Source organism: Lipophrys pholis (genome assembly GCF_963383615.2).
Source record: "Lipophrys pholis genome assembly, chromosome: 5".
Classification (NCBI taxonomy): Eukaryota; Metazoa; Chordata; class Actinopteri; order Blenniiformes; family Blenniidae; genus Lipophrys; species Lipophrys pholis.
This window is the reverse complement of record NC_137628.1, coordinates 1,455,893-1,470,785: the sequence shown is the minus strand read 5'-3', so window position 1 is coordinate 1,470,785 and position 14,893 is coordinate 1,455,893. Positions and strand designations below refer to the sequence as shown.

General features: G+C 45.6%; 1 protein-coding gene across 1 annotated transcript in view; it reads left to right on the top strand.

The window, feature by feature from the left end:
- rptor (regulatory associated protein of MTOR, complex 1) overlaps positions 1–14,893 on the top strand; it is a 205,834-nt gene that overhangs the window by 81,169 nt on the left and 109,772 nt on the right. The window contains 1 exon segment of the mRNA XM_080462735.1: positions 6,133–6,308. Within this exon segment, the coding sequence (XP_080318861.1) occupies positions 6,133–6,308 (176 nt within the window).

Here is a 14,893-nt window from a genome sequence, read left to right as displayed (position 1 = left end):
GGTTGATCAGTTATAATTGATTAGCTTTGGCTAATGCTAACAGTTTCTGTTAGTAATCAGTTACTGATGCCGTCATAAGTAGTGACATTGTAGTTATGTGGTATTTGTACAGCCCATATATTCAGGATGGAAACACCTGAGGAGGATTTGATGAGTCATGAAAACGCCATCAGCTGATGATGGCGTTTAAGACTTAATGGGACTAAACCATGTTTCATGTGAACACGCTGGTTGATCGCTGGAGACCTAATGGTGTCACATCGTGCTGAGTCATGGTCCGCAGCTGGAATCCTCTTCATTTAAATCCAGCATGTTATCAGCGCAGCCATGCAGCTGATGGAAGTGAGGGAGGTTCGGTTCAGAGACCCAACGCACCACCACCCCACCACTACCCCTCCACCAGAGTCACTGCTTCATCTTTTTATTACGTTTTCCTTCCCTCTCACTCTCGGCTGTGGCGTGTTCTGTGAATTCCTAACGAGATGGTGCTGTCATTCATCTCAATTATTCATGGAGGAGTTTCATCCAGACTGTAGATTAGCTGGGAGCGGTTGGGGGGGGGGGGGTTTACAGTGCATAACAGAGAGTTGGGAAGCAGAGTGAGAGGAGAGAAAAGAAGAGCTGCTGCAGTCACCCGCTGAAACGAGGCGAAGGCAAACTGCTGAGTCGCCTCAATGTTTGACAGCAGCCGTCACCAGAGTGTCTCCAGCTCGATCCGCTGCTGCTCTGCTCCTTTTAACTTCACTAAAAGGTCACGAAGGGCCAGAAAACACCCGCCAGCGACCCGGATGAACATCAGACTCTTCGTCAAACCGCTGCTGGACGTCATCAGGAGGAAGAATCAAAGATCATCTCACCGAACCTCCATCACACGAGAGGCCAACATCATACGTTTCCTTCTGACCGGCAGAAGAAAATCCCAAATCTGTTGCTTCTGTCAGTCCCAACCTTCATTGTTTAATAGGATGTCCTCCCACCGCTCTTTCTGCCCGCCCGTCTAGTCGTCCGTCCATCTGTCCATCTTCCTGTCGGTCTGTCCTTTCTTGAGAAAGTCTTGAGGAACCAATTTAGACTTTTAACAGAGATGCTCACCAAGAAGATCTGATTCCCCCCAAAACATGTTAGTGACTCCACATGTGAAAACCTCGAGTGAAACTATGGTGACTACTGCAGAATGGTGACTACTGACTGTCTTAAGGCATGTAGTACATATCCCAAGCCTTTAGGGGCGCTGTGACTCACCAAATACATCAAAAACGTAGAAGTAGACATGGAGAACATAGAAATTCATAAGTGTGTGTGTGTGTGTGGGGGGGGGGGGGGGTTGGGATGACATCATCATTTTCCGCAGATGTGTGTCTTGACTCTCCACACCTCAAAGCCGAGCCGGTGTTCAAGAATTTCCCTACTCAAGGACCCATTTTCAAAAAAAAAAAAAACCTAACAAAAATGTTTCCGTGCTCCTAAAACGCCGCCCAGTGTGGATGATCGGCTGGTGAGTTTACATGAAACGGTGTTCTGGTGTGTACAGGCCCTCAGTCTGGAGGGATTAAAGCTGGTCATGTGACCCTGGTCGTAATCTGGGAGATTCTGTGTTTCTGAGGCCAGACTGGAAACAAACCCGAATTTCTTTTTGGTCGCAGGGAACAAAATGTTCTGGTGCTTCAGCTGCATGATTGTTGATCCACAGGTGGAGCTTCGGGGCTTACCTGTGGGGGTTCCGGTTAAATGCAAAGAGACGTCGCATAACATCTATAAGCAATTTGAGTTTTCTGCCTGGGTGCGTTGGCTCCTCACCCACTCAGTGTGTGACGTGAGGTGTGATGGAAGATGAAGAGTCAGAGCAGCGCAGCTCTTTAATCATGCAGGAGATGATCCGAGGGGGAGTCACCGCATCGCGCCCACGCACTCCTGAGAACAGATCAGATGGTGAGGCCCCCAGTGGACGCACACAGAACTACACACCAGACTGCACCGGGGACATGCGCACACGCACACGCACACAGTGTGTGTGCGTGTGCGTGTGTTCTATTATATCGCCACCTGCTTCCTCTTAAATATCATCACGTCCTGCGTGCGCTCAGAAAACATGTTGGCTACATTAGCTGCAGAGCGGAAAATCACTGCAGCGCACACGTGTGTGTGTGTGTGTGTGTGTGTGTGTGTGTGTGTGTGTGTGTGTGTGTGTGTGTGTGTGTGTGTGTGCGTGTGTGCGTGTGTGCGTGCGTGCGTGCGTGCGTGCGTGCGTGCGTGCGTGCGCGCGCGCGCGTGTGTTTCCGGGATGCTGGCATTAAAACTTCTTATATCATCTCCATCAATAATTAATTCTTAGGTCTGAAAATACATATATTTCTTGACTGTATGTGCGTTTTGCAGAGCGTATGAAGAAGTAGACCAGATGGGGAAAAAAGTAGTTTTAAAATCACGATATTCTATATCACAGTTTTATTCATATTGGTTTAATATCTAGTTTCCATGTTGATAAAATAATCTAAGTTTTCTGCTTCAAAACTCTCTTTTGACTTTTATTCAGCTTTTATGGAGAATTGTGTAAAAGCGAGCAGAGAGAACCGTCTTGTTTTAATATGCAACAGTTCTTCATCGTCACGGTGTCGTTTTAACGCTTAGAAGCAGTTAGTAGCTGATGTTATGAACGTGTTACAGGATGTAAAGCTGGATGGTGGTTGGTTGGTTAATGTAGATGGTGATTGGTTACTTTATCTGGATGGTGATTGGTTACTTTATCTGGATGGTGATTGGTTGGTTAATGTAGATGGTGATTGGTTGTTTAATGTAGATGGTGATTGGTTACTTTATCTGGATGGTGATTTTTAGTTTTCTAAAAATCAGCTGTGAGGACAAAACGTTGTCGTGCCGTCCTCTCACAGACAGTGAATGTTGTTAATGTCATGGCTGGTGTGTCCATGCGCTGGTTTCCACATTAGGAACCTGTAGAAGAGCACAGACTGCCAGACGGAGCCGTAGAGCTAAACCTCCTAGATTCCCTTCGTGATCTTCAGGTTTTCTCTCAGATTGGCGAGCCGTGTCGCTTCCTGTCTCCAACATGGCCGCTCCACTCCGGGTGCACCTCCACGACAGTTCTCATCTCTGGCTGTTGAGTCACATCTGAAATCCTCCTCACGTGTTGGACGACTCTCATCAATTAGTGTCACAGGAATAAACAGGAATAAAACAGAATTCTTCAGCCCCGATTCCCCCGGCGGTATATAGAGAGAGAAAAGAAGCTGTCACGGTGATTTTCATGGTAATTTGTGAGATTACAATATGCTAATGTGATAATTACAGTGGATGCTTGGCATTAATCAGCTCCTGCTTGCAATGTTGTGGTATTTACTGTCTGGGATTAGTCGCGCTGCTTTCTCCAGATTTGCTTTCAGGAGACGATGTTCTCCTCAGGTTGACACACCGAGGCTTTTAAAAACAGCGCTTTGTTTGTGAAGCGTTCGTCTGTGAGCGCGCTGACATTTCCCTCATTAGGCGGAGAGGAGAGGAATTATGTTCGGAGAAGATTGGCACAGATCCATCGCACAGGAACACTCGGTCACCCACTCACGCCTCGCGGCGTTTCAGAGCTGCAACATGAGGAAACGGGGGCTCATGCACAGCTGTGCACACGTTTTCGCGCCTCCATTAATTAAGACTGTTCTTCTGTGTTTTTGATATTGTAATTTATTCATGTGTGTGCAGAGCTGCTTATAGAGTTGTACTGTAAATACCTACGTTCTCACACTGAGATCTGAGCTTCCCATTTTTCCAGCCTCATTATGGAGTCAGCTAATGAGTTATTGGAGCAGCGGAGATCAGGGAGCCTGAGCAGTTTGTACAGCAGCAGAGAGGCATTAAAGAAACCCACACCGCCTCATCACACGCATTTCTGATGAGCTTAACTGGAGAGCGTGCCGAGCCTTTTCATCAAATCAGCCAATGAAATCTGCCCTTTTTTTTCTGAGTTTCTTTTTGCTCTCCAGCCTCCTGTTGCTCTGGTATTTTCCGTGCGTTCTCATCTCAGGGTCTAATTGACACGGCTCGTCCTCCGGGTGCAGAACGGCGGTTCCGTCTCCCCAGAACTCGCCTCGGGTGGTGCAGGTTTCCCCCGACTTGCATCAGACGCCGAGCTGCTGCTCCGCAGGCTGTGGCGCTGCAACAAGCACAACAACACTTTGTGTGGCTCCGCGGTCTGATTCCACGTGTAATCGGGACCCGACGCTTTGTCAAGTCCTTCTGGCTAAACGGTTCAAACCCTCCAGGGGCTTCGATTTGAGCTTGAGAGGAAAGAAATTCTCTGGATTCTGCAAAAACAAACAAATCTCACAAAAGTACATAGTCGAACTTGTTGTGTTTTGAGCAAACGAAGCCGCAGCAGAGTTTGAACCGGAGCTTGAACTCGGTTTCTCTTTAGACCAACGGTTGTTCAGCACGTCTGCTCGTCTCGTCGATCATCACCTGCATCACCTGCTAAAAAAAAAAAAACAACAATTTGACACTCGTCTATTCATCGGCTTCATGAGTTTACAGCTTCTGTCACAGAGTGAAAAGTTCCTGCATGTCAACAGCAGAACTGTGGTCCGTTGGTTCAGCGGCTGGTTGTGGATCCAGGAAGCAGGTTGTGGCACAGTGAGTCTCTGGGGTTCCTGGTCTCTGTTGAGAGATTCCAAACGTCAGATAAACATTCTGTTCATCAAAATCTAATGGTAAAGACCCAGCTGGTGAACCGTTTGCCGCGGAAGGTTTGAGTTTTGTTCTTCGTGGTCCCAAAGTTGACCGTGTGGTCAGTGGTTATGGGAAACACAACGATCTGGAGATCAAGGTTAAGATTCTATATGTATTTCTTTCATTTCTTTTAAAGCTTCAATCAGTGAAGCACCGATTCCAGTGTCACCCACCCCGGGCGGCCCGCCACTCCCAAATGAATGTAGAGGAAACCCCGTGCTTTCTGACAAGGTTTTATTGAAAGCCCCGTTGTTAACCCTTCCTGCTCCGGTCTCCAGACCGTGGTCAGAAGACGCGAGGGAGACCAAACGTCTGCTGCGGGGCCGTTAAGTCCCTCGCCTCACAGCCGGTGGAAAGCAGGACATGGAACTCCGTTTCTGAGACGACACTTGTTGTATTTATTGGCCAGGTAATTTTATGTACAGCTTCTTGCTGGATCTGCTCAGCATATGCTCGCTCCCTCAGGCACAGTGGTCAAATAAATTTGTCTTGCCTTGTTTAGTCGTCTGTTGGTTCCCCCCCTCCCCCAGTCAGTCGGGAATGGATGACTGAACCCACCGAACCTTAATGTCTTTTCATTCCCTCAGATTTTTTGGCTCACATTTAGTGTTGAATGTTGCGTGTTGAGTTTTTTTGGCTGTTGACGGTAACATTTGGTGAAATGCTGATGCAGTTTTCATCCTAAAGGAGGAGCGTGACCTTCGGATGACCTTTGGTCGTGTCTCAGCTTTCAGTTTTTGGATGTTTTTCTGGTTTTGTTCACACGGTTTACAACCTGCTGGTGTTTGTTTCAGTCGGAGAACAATGGCAAGAGATTCTGATATATTTAGCTGTGAAATAATCCGCTGGATGATTTCTTTCTAAAATCTAAAAGGAGCCCGGGACGATGAAGGGAAGTGTTGGATTAAAGCCTGCAGCTCAGTAAAGATTGCTCGGCTGAAGACAGAAACCAAATCGAAGTTGGAGCTTCACGTTATGGAACAGGCTGTTAGACTGTAGTGTGAAGAGACCAGGCTCATTCTGAGACCAGTGGAGCCTGTTGTTGGACCGGTTCTGGTCTCCGGGCCTTTAGTTGGAAACACAACCAACATTTTGCTGAACAGAAGCAGTTTATCAGATTACAGGTAAATTGAGGCTGATCGGATTCAAATCTGACACGATTTACAATTCAGTATTTTTGATTTATTTATTTTTCAACCTATTTGTGTTTATAATTTATTTTTCTCTCGGACATCACAATTCAATTTTCATTTTAATTACATTTTCAAAACTTTATATTTTACAATGTTTTATTTTATATTTTGCATTTTGTTTTCATTTTTTTGCTGATGTAGAGATTAGGACATTTTAACCTCTAACGGTCTTTACTCTAAAGACGATGTGTCTGTCTGTTCCCGTCAGGTTGCCGCCATCAACCCCAGCCACCCGCTGGCCCAGATGCCGCTGCCTCCGTCCATGAAGAACTGCATCCAGCTGGCGGCCTGCGAGGCCAGCGAGCTGCTGCCCATGAACCCCGACCTGCCCGCCGACCTCTTCACCTCCTGCCTGACCACGCCCATCAAGATTGCCCTCCGCTGGTAGGATTGCCCTCCTCTTCCTCCTCTTCCTCCTCAGAGTGCTCGATATAGTCCATCATGTGGAGGAATCCAGAGAAATGTTCTGACGTTTTGAATTCATGCTGAAGTTGGTCTGTGGTTGGCCGGCTGTTCACCTTTAAATCTGTTTTATTTATTAATGAGACCAAACAGGCTTTAATTCCCCCCCCCACTTTTTTTTTGTTTCCCTCTTTCTAAAAATGTATTTTTGTAGAATAAGCGGAAAACGAAAGTTCACAATCACATTTAGTTTTACTATTTTAAAACATTTTTTATTTATTAATTTACATTACATTTTTTTCCTAATATTTTAAAAGACAATGTTTAACTTTTTCTTTGAATGTAAGATTTTATCTTTTTCATGATTTTCTATTTTTACATTGTACTTGATTACATTTTTTTAAATTTTATTTTACAATTCTTTATTTTTATTTTAATCAGTTTCAACATGCATCAGGTCGGTTCAGAGTTTGTTTCTATTTTTTTAATCAAATTTTACTTCATACAATTTACAATTTTAATCCTGTTTAGCATGTAGCCTCGCTGTTAACATGTCGGAGGGCGGAGTTACGTAATGCCCCTGAACGCATCACTCGGAGTTTTCATCTCCTGCAGTTAAAACCGGACCAACATCGTAGCTCGGACAAAATTAAGCTGCGCGGTGGAAAAGTTAAAACGCTGCTTCACAGAAATGTGCCTGCTGTGAGGCGGCGTGGCCTGCGAGTTCGACAGCTTCTTCTCGATGTATAAACTCTCCTGAAAAGGCATTTTTATTCGGCAGCTGGCTGACGTCACAGCCCAACTTTTCTTCTGGTTCCTATGGGGAGTTTTGGGAGTGTGCAGGGGCCTTGAGCCGATGCACGGTGATTCAGCAGTGATGATCTCTGCAGAGCAAAGCTGAACTCCAGTGAAACAATTGAAACACGTTCAGGACGAAATGAGACTCAAACTGAGTCCTGATGGAAAAGCTTCATTCAGAGGGAAGTACTGAGCTTCAGGCTACAACACTGCATCAGGCAGGACCGAGTGTGTGTGTGTGTGTGTGTGTGTGTGTGTGTGTGTGTGTGTGTGTGTGTGTGTGTGTGTGTGTGTGTGTGTGTGTGTGTGTGTGTGTGTGTGTGTGTGTGTGTGTGTGTGTGTGTGTGTGTGTGTGTGTGTGTGTGTGTGTGTGTGTGTGTGTGTGTGTGTGTGTGTGTGTGTGTGTGTGTGTGTGTGTGTGTGTGTGTGTGTGTGTGTGTGTGTGTGTGTGTGTGTGTGTGTGTGTGTGTGTGTGTGTGTGGTCGTGCGCGGTCGTGCGTGTGCGCGGTCGTGGAGTGTGTAGAGAGCTTGCACATCCCAGCAAAGGTGGTTGCATCACCTCCGATTGGCTGTCAGCTTTCACACACACACTGCTCTGGAGTATGTTGGGAGGCTGATCAGGTTTTAATCTCTGGTTTTGGGTTTAATTTCTAATTTAAAAGGAGAAATCAGTTCAATTAAATCTTTACCACCAAAAAACTATTTTTTTTTTCTTCCTCTTTTCACTAAATAACATGAATTTTGAGCTCCAAAACACTTGAAACGTGTGTTCTGATCATTTCACCACCATCACATTGTTCTCGAACTGTAACTTCTGACATGTTTTTACTGTTTATCGGTTTGATCCATTTTTACTGTTATAATCATGATAGTTTTATCTATTTCACCCAGTTTGTGTGTGTTAGTCTGTTTATCAGAGCAGTGGATTTTATCGTGGTTCTCGCAGTCCTGGTAGCTTTTGGAGTTTCTTAGCCGTCATCTGTGTTTCGATAGTATTCTACATTCAGATGTGTTTCAGCTGTTTGAGCCGTTTCAGTTTAATCTGCTCAGAAAATACACTGATTTGATGGAATCGTCCATTTGGATTCGTTCCAGGAATTCTTATTAAAATAGTTTAACTGATTCAGAATGAGAATGAAAGTTTTAAAAAGTTTGTGTAAAGAGATTGTCTTTGGTAGAAACCAGGTAAGAAGCAGATCAGTCTCCTCGTGGTGCGTTCAGGGTCCCAGCAGAGCGTAAACCAGAGCCCTCAGCTCCGTTCGCTGCATCATAAAGACTGAATCCACTCTGCAACGCTTCAACACACCGTCAGTGTCTAAAACTTCTCGTGCTGCTGAGTGTGAGTGAGAGCGACGGCCTGCCTCCAGCGCGGGTCGTCAGCTTCACTACTGTTTCTTCTGCGCCATGAATGTTGAGACGTCCCGCTGTGACCTTCAGCTTCATGAGCTCTCAGCATTTCCTCATTAATATTGATAACTCCACCAACTGCTCTGACTAACCGCCCCCACCAACTGCCTCCACTAACTGCCCCGACCAAGGGCAGGTTGCTGAAGGGCTGTGGGGTAATTCTGGATGAACTGCTCCTCAGTACCCCCGGCGTGCTCCATCCTTGGCGCCCTCTTAATGCCCTTGCTGATGTTTTTTAGTTTCAGACTTGCAGGATTTCTCTGGTTCACAATCACTTTTTACTCTCTGCACATTTAAACATTTGATCTAATCTGACTCCTAATGAAACTTGTGGAATTCAGACTAATTCCCTCCTGATGGATGGATGGATGAGTGTACAGTCTGTTGTGGCTAAAGGCTGGTTATAGTATAAAACCTGTTCTGACGGGTGGAGGAGTTGAAGCTCGGAGGTAAAACTCTTTTATTTAAAGTGTCGTCCTGTAAAATTCCTGTGACTTCATAGTTTGACTCCAGAAAAAAAGGAATAACATGTTCATCTTAATAAAAGTAGATGAATAATAAAAGCTCCGTCCTTCAGGAGCCGGCGGACACACTCTCGTGTCCTTCGCCTGCCGCTCGCTGTTCCCGAAGCGTTCTCGCCGAGCGGCGCTTCAACATCAAATCTGACTCGTTGGGATTCCAGATGAATCGTACCATTTTTTTCTTTGAACGCTCTCCAAGTAACAGAAATGTCATTTTTGTCATTTTTCATGAAGAGGAACTGAAATATTCTGCTGCAGTGATGCATCATGGGAGTTTTCGCTCAGTTTAAAGGCACACTGCAGAGATTACAGGCCCAAGCAATCAGATTAGAGTAATTAGAAATATTAACTGTAGAAAGTAATAATTTTCTCTTCTATTAAACCCTGTAAATATTATCTTTGATCATAAATATAAACATTTCTACTTAGATAAGTGCCAGTTTAAATGAAAAGTAAAGCAGAAGGGTTGATCTAAACACATTTCAGAAAGAGAATTTACCTTAGAGAATTATGAAAATTATAATGAAATGATAGAATATGACTTGGAATGCAGAAAACATTTCATTCTCTTTATAGAAAATATAATTAGTATCTGATAAAATGTTGTTTTGAGAGAAAATGACTGGGACATTAAAGCTTCAGCCTCGTTCAGCTCACTGGACATCATTTACCCAGAGACACTGTAATCCCATAGATTATTACAACAGGAGATTAAGGCCTTGTTTCCACAGCAGCGTTTTCAGATGAGAATGCAGAACTTTCGTAGGGTTTTGTGTTTCTGTTTACACGATGACGGTGCCCAGAGCCACTGGAAACACAACTTCCTGTCTTTTCTGGAATGAAAACCAAAAACAATGTTTTCACATGAAACGTTGTAAACAGGGTCGTGGACTAGGCAAAGCTTCGGAACCCCCTTGTGATCACTGGTGCCCCCAACAGGGTCCCAGCCTTGAGCGTGGAAAATATCCATCAGGAAATATTGTTAGAATGAACTCCGAGCTGAATTATCAGTGTTGAACCATCACATGTGCTTTAGTTTCAGTAATAAACTGTTCAGGCGGGTTGAAGTGACTCTGGAGACGCTGCCTCACCCTGAACTTCTCTCCTCCTCGCATCTCTTTCCTCATATTACTGCTCCAGCTCCGCTGTTTGCTTATTATCGTTCAAATAAAGCCTCGTCGAGCTGCCGGATTCAGGCTGAGAGACGGAGGAGAGGAGGCAGGGACGGGGCGGAGCCGGCACGATGGAGGATTCACTGATGTGCTGGCTTACCTTCTCCCTTAAACTTTAATAAGGTGCTCTGAAGGAGGGGTGACGGGGTTCACGCTGCCGGGCGGAGCGCTGCATGTGGACTCTTCATTGCTCGGCTGAGCAGAAAATCATTACTGATGGAGCGCCATCTTTCAGGGATTTCCCCGCTGCTGCGGTGGAGGAGGGCAGGGTGAATTTAACACCATCAGCAGGTCTGGAAAACACCCCGCATTGATGTGAGCTGTTGGGTTAGTTTCTTGAAGATTGCTTTTAAAGGTCATTTCATGTCTGGTAAATGAGTCAAAATTCACCCTGGTCCAGCTGGACGTCACTGAAACATTAAGTCCAGTAAACAAACCCTGGAAACTGTAACAACATTCGGGGGTTGGGGGGGTGGAGGCTCTAGGCTCTAGGCTCTAGGCTCTAGGCTCTGATACCATTTATTTCTCCGTCCACATGAACAGTCTGAACTCGCGATCGTCTCCGTGTGGATTAAACCACTGTAAACACACACAGGGAAACCGTCCGCATGGCAGATCTGGACCAGTAAAGACTGTAAAGACACTTCTGAGAGGACCAGAGTCCTTGTTTACGCCACAACGGCGCTCGGAGCCCCTGAAAAGGAAACTTTTAGAAAACTGCTCCGACTCAGTCTCTCACTTTACATGAAATTATCTCTAAACGTTGTTGTTGATGTTTGATGTGAAGTGTTTCGCAAGGCATAGCTCAATGAGATTAATAATATTCCTTTTTAAACGAGTGAATAAAGAAAAGAGTGTACCAGACTCGGAGGAGGAACTGTGCAGACGTCTTTATAGTCTCGTTAAAATCTGAATGGGCCTGAAGGTCAGACGGCGTCACTTTCACCTTCAGAGGTCTGATTGATGAGGAACGCGTCACGTCGTCCTTCACACGACTGCCATTGTTGTTTGTTTTCTCTGTTCGTTTGTGAGTCTGCACATTTTGTCTTTGTCTGCAGTAGAGAAGCAGAGGAAAATACTTTTACTATTCTCATGGCAATCAAAAATATTTGCGCTTCAACCTAAATGAATTGTGTGTGTGCGTGCGAGGACTTGTGCAAGGAGTGTGTGTTGCTCATCTGCTCCGCTGGCTGGCGATTCTAGATTCTTGCTTCTGGATTCAGGTTTAGCGTCTCTCATATAAACCTACTGGCTGTTCATCCCGCCCGGTCCGGACTCTTCAGAGAGTCACAGCGTCGCTCCAGTAGGTAAACTTTGCTCTTGGCTGCACCGTTTGGTGTTTCAGGGTTTCTCTGTTTAACACAACAAACTCATTGATCTCCGTCGTGCTTTAATGAACAGAAAGAGCAATTATCTCTCAGTGGGAATTTACAAAGATCATCATTAATGCAGCGCTGGGTTTTTGTTGTCCTCAGCAGTTATGAATTAAACTAATAGGAGTTCTGGTTTTCATGCTGATTTCAGTTTAAAAGCATTTTTTTTTGTTTGTGTTTTTTGCATAGTCAGACGTGTCAAAGGTTTGTCTCCCAAACCAAAACTGTCCTGCGAGAGGTTTGGTGATATTGACTCATGTTTAATATTGATGTTGACCCTTCCTCCGAGGAGAAAGCTTCTGGAAGGACTAAACTTCTGCACTTGTTCTGATCTGAAATCAACAACTTTCAAAACTGGCAGTGAGGCTGGGTCAAATTACAAGAGCTTGATGCTGCTTGTCTGCATCAACAGATGTAAGATTTACAGCTTTTTCAGTCAAAATGAAAACATGTGGCCAGTAACAGAAATATTCTGCAGCAGTGGGGGAAAAAACAATGAGCCAGGTGTCAAATTACAAGCATTCAGCGTTGCATGGCCGAGGCCTGATGGGCTGATAGAGACGGATGATAATGACTTGTTCCAAGATCATGACATGCTTACAGAAAAGTTTGGCGTCGTGTGCTGAACGCGAATCCTACGACTCCACCTACTGCTAACGACGTGAGCATGAACGTTGCAGCTCTAATGCTAACGACGTTAGCGTGAGCGCTGCCGGTGATGAATATGTAGGAGGAAGATTTCCATCCCTGCAGGCTGAGTCGGTCCCCGGTGACGCTTCGTCTCCTCAGTGGTCCTCACCTGCCTCCAGGGCCGACTTCTCCGGCACGCATGTGAATAGTCATACTGAGCCAACCCGAGCATCCATCCATCCATCCATCCATCCATCCATCCATCCATCCATCATGTATTGGCCTGAAAAGTGTGTTTATGAGCTGAGGAAGAGATTGTAAGTGAACTGCAGCAGTGGAGGCCCACGTGAGCTCAGTATGAACTGCTCTCAGTCAGCGGCTCCCCCGACACACCGGCAAACTGACACACAGCTCAGTCTCATTAGGTTCCATGAGAGAACGTTTGGCTGTGCCTCCCATTCCCAGCTTCTATAAGGGAACATGCACGCACACGCGCACTCTGAAGCCTTGGTTTTAATAACTGAGATTCAAAAATGTTGACGCTGCTCATGTCTCTAGATTGAGGGTGAAGCTGTTCCGTAACGCCTGGAATGGATCTGCTCCCCAGTTCCTGAAGACCTCTGAGGATTTAATCTGAACTGCAGATTTACCTCAGAAATCCCCACAAAGCTCCGTGATGGAGAAACACTCTGCGGGCTTTACTGTGAGCTGAAGGATGATCGTGGAGTTGGAGAGTTTCAGAGCTGCCGTCTGATGGCTGTTAGCATCGTTAGCATCACATCAACCCGCGAGCTTCTCATCGCAGGAGGCACAATGCTGAGAATCGAGCTCAATGTCAACACCAGATCTACCGTCCAGATTGTAGAGCATCTTCCTCCTCTTCTAATGGCGCCTTTCCACCCGTACCTACTCGGCTCCCCTCGACTCAGTTTTGTTTGTTTTCCATTACAATAAAGTACCACCGTGACGTGGGCGGAGTCATCAGAGCTCTTCCCCGTCGTGCGCAAGTAGTCACCCCTGTTGGAATCTGTATCAGCTGATATGGAGTGAAAATGCATTGGGAAGAGTGGAGTTACAGCTCTGCATAGGATATCAGCTCAAATTATTATTATTACAAAATGTGGATTGTTACGATTGTGCTTTATTGTCCAGAAGTGCTTCACTGTCCGGTGTTTCGGTTTAACTAGTGCCCCTGTTAGCTGGTGACCTACTCCTACCACCAGATGTTAGTAGCAGCTGACGTTGAAATAAGACTAACGGTTTGATACTTTAAAGGAAATGCATTTAAACGGCGTTCACCAGGACAGCTATGGATTTTGGTCGGGTTTTTAACATCTCCTGTGACGAGGGATGTTCGAGGAATCCGGTCACCAGTTAACAGAGAAACCAGTTAATCTAAAACATCCCCACCAGACAAAGAAGCGTCTGCACCTCGTCGTTGCTCTTTGGGGGTTGATTTCTGTGCCTCTATTTCAGTTTGTGAGCATTTTTGTTGTGATCGTGTTTAAAAAATGAAGGGGTGACCGAGCCGCCTTCTGACTCCGGTCTCCAATCAGCGGCCTGCCGTCTGCCGATGTCATGTTGGCTACTGGCCTCGGCTCACTTGGAACCTCGGTCAAGCAGGTACCAGGAAAGTACCAGGTACTAACATGTAATGGAAAAGGTGAGGATGGTCGAGCTGAGGCGGGTCGAGTAGGTACTTGTGGTAAAGCGTCATAACATCCAGATTATCAAGCATCTTCTTCATCTAAAACAATGAAGACACATCAAGGGGTTTTGTGAGAAGTAATGTAAGAATTACTCTCCTGGAGTTACTTTCTTTTCATCTGCAGGAATTAGTTGTGGATTAATTATTTCCTGCTCTGGTTTTGGGATTATCTGACAAAGAGCGATGAGACTCCGGATGTACAGAACCGATGACCTGTTTCTTCTTCTGGGTCTGATAAAGAAAGTAGTATTCTTCATTAGTTTGAATAATGTTTTGCTTTGCAGCGCGCTGTACAGGAACTAGTAGCTGACCATAGAACAGACAGAGGAGTGGGAATAATCAGGAGAACAAAAGCACATTTTACTTTCGAAGGTTTAATCAGGCCAAACTTCAGCGTCTTCTAATGGGCACTTTCTCTTGAAGACGACTCAAGGAGGTTGTTTCTACTCAGATCTGTTGTTGTTTTCTTTGGCGTGGAGCCAGCAGCCCTTGTTCAGCTCTGTCAGCTCTGTCAGCTCTGTCAGCTCCAGCCTCGTTCGGAGGAAAAAGAAGCAGACACGTTGACTTTTCTCTAGTTCAATATTGATGCTGGTATCTGCTGACAGACGGTTTTTAATGGAGGTGTTCTTCCTGAGATGCTTCCGCCATGTGATCAGGTCCCTGTGAAGGTCAAACTGCACCACTCGCATCATGTTTTAATGCTCTGCCGTCGACTCATGGGCAGGTCGAGGAGATCTGACTGGTCGGGAGGCGGAGCTTTTACACTCTCTGTGATCTTCTCCAGAACATAATCTGCTCGGGAGCAGGTTAGATGTTCAGAATAAGTTTCTGGGTGATTTATCCTGGTAAGAAATGAGTGAGCGTCGTCGTACAGAAAACCCTTGAAGTTATCTCAGTAAGAGAAAATCCAGCGTCGTAGTACCAACTCCGGTCCAACTGTTTTAGTTTCAGGACGGTT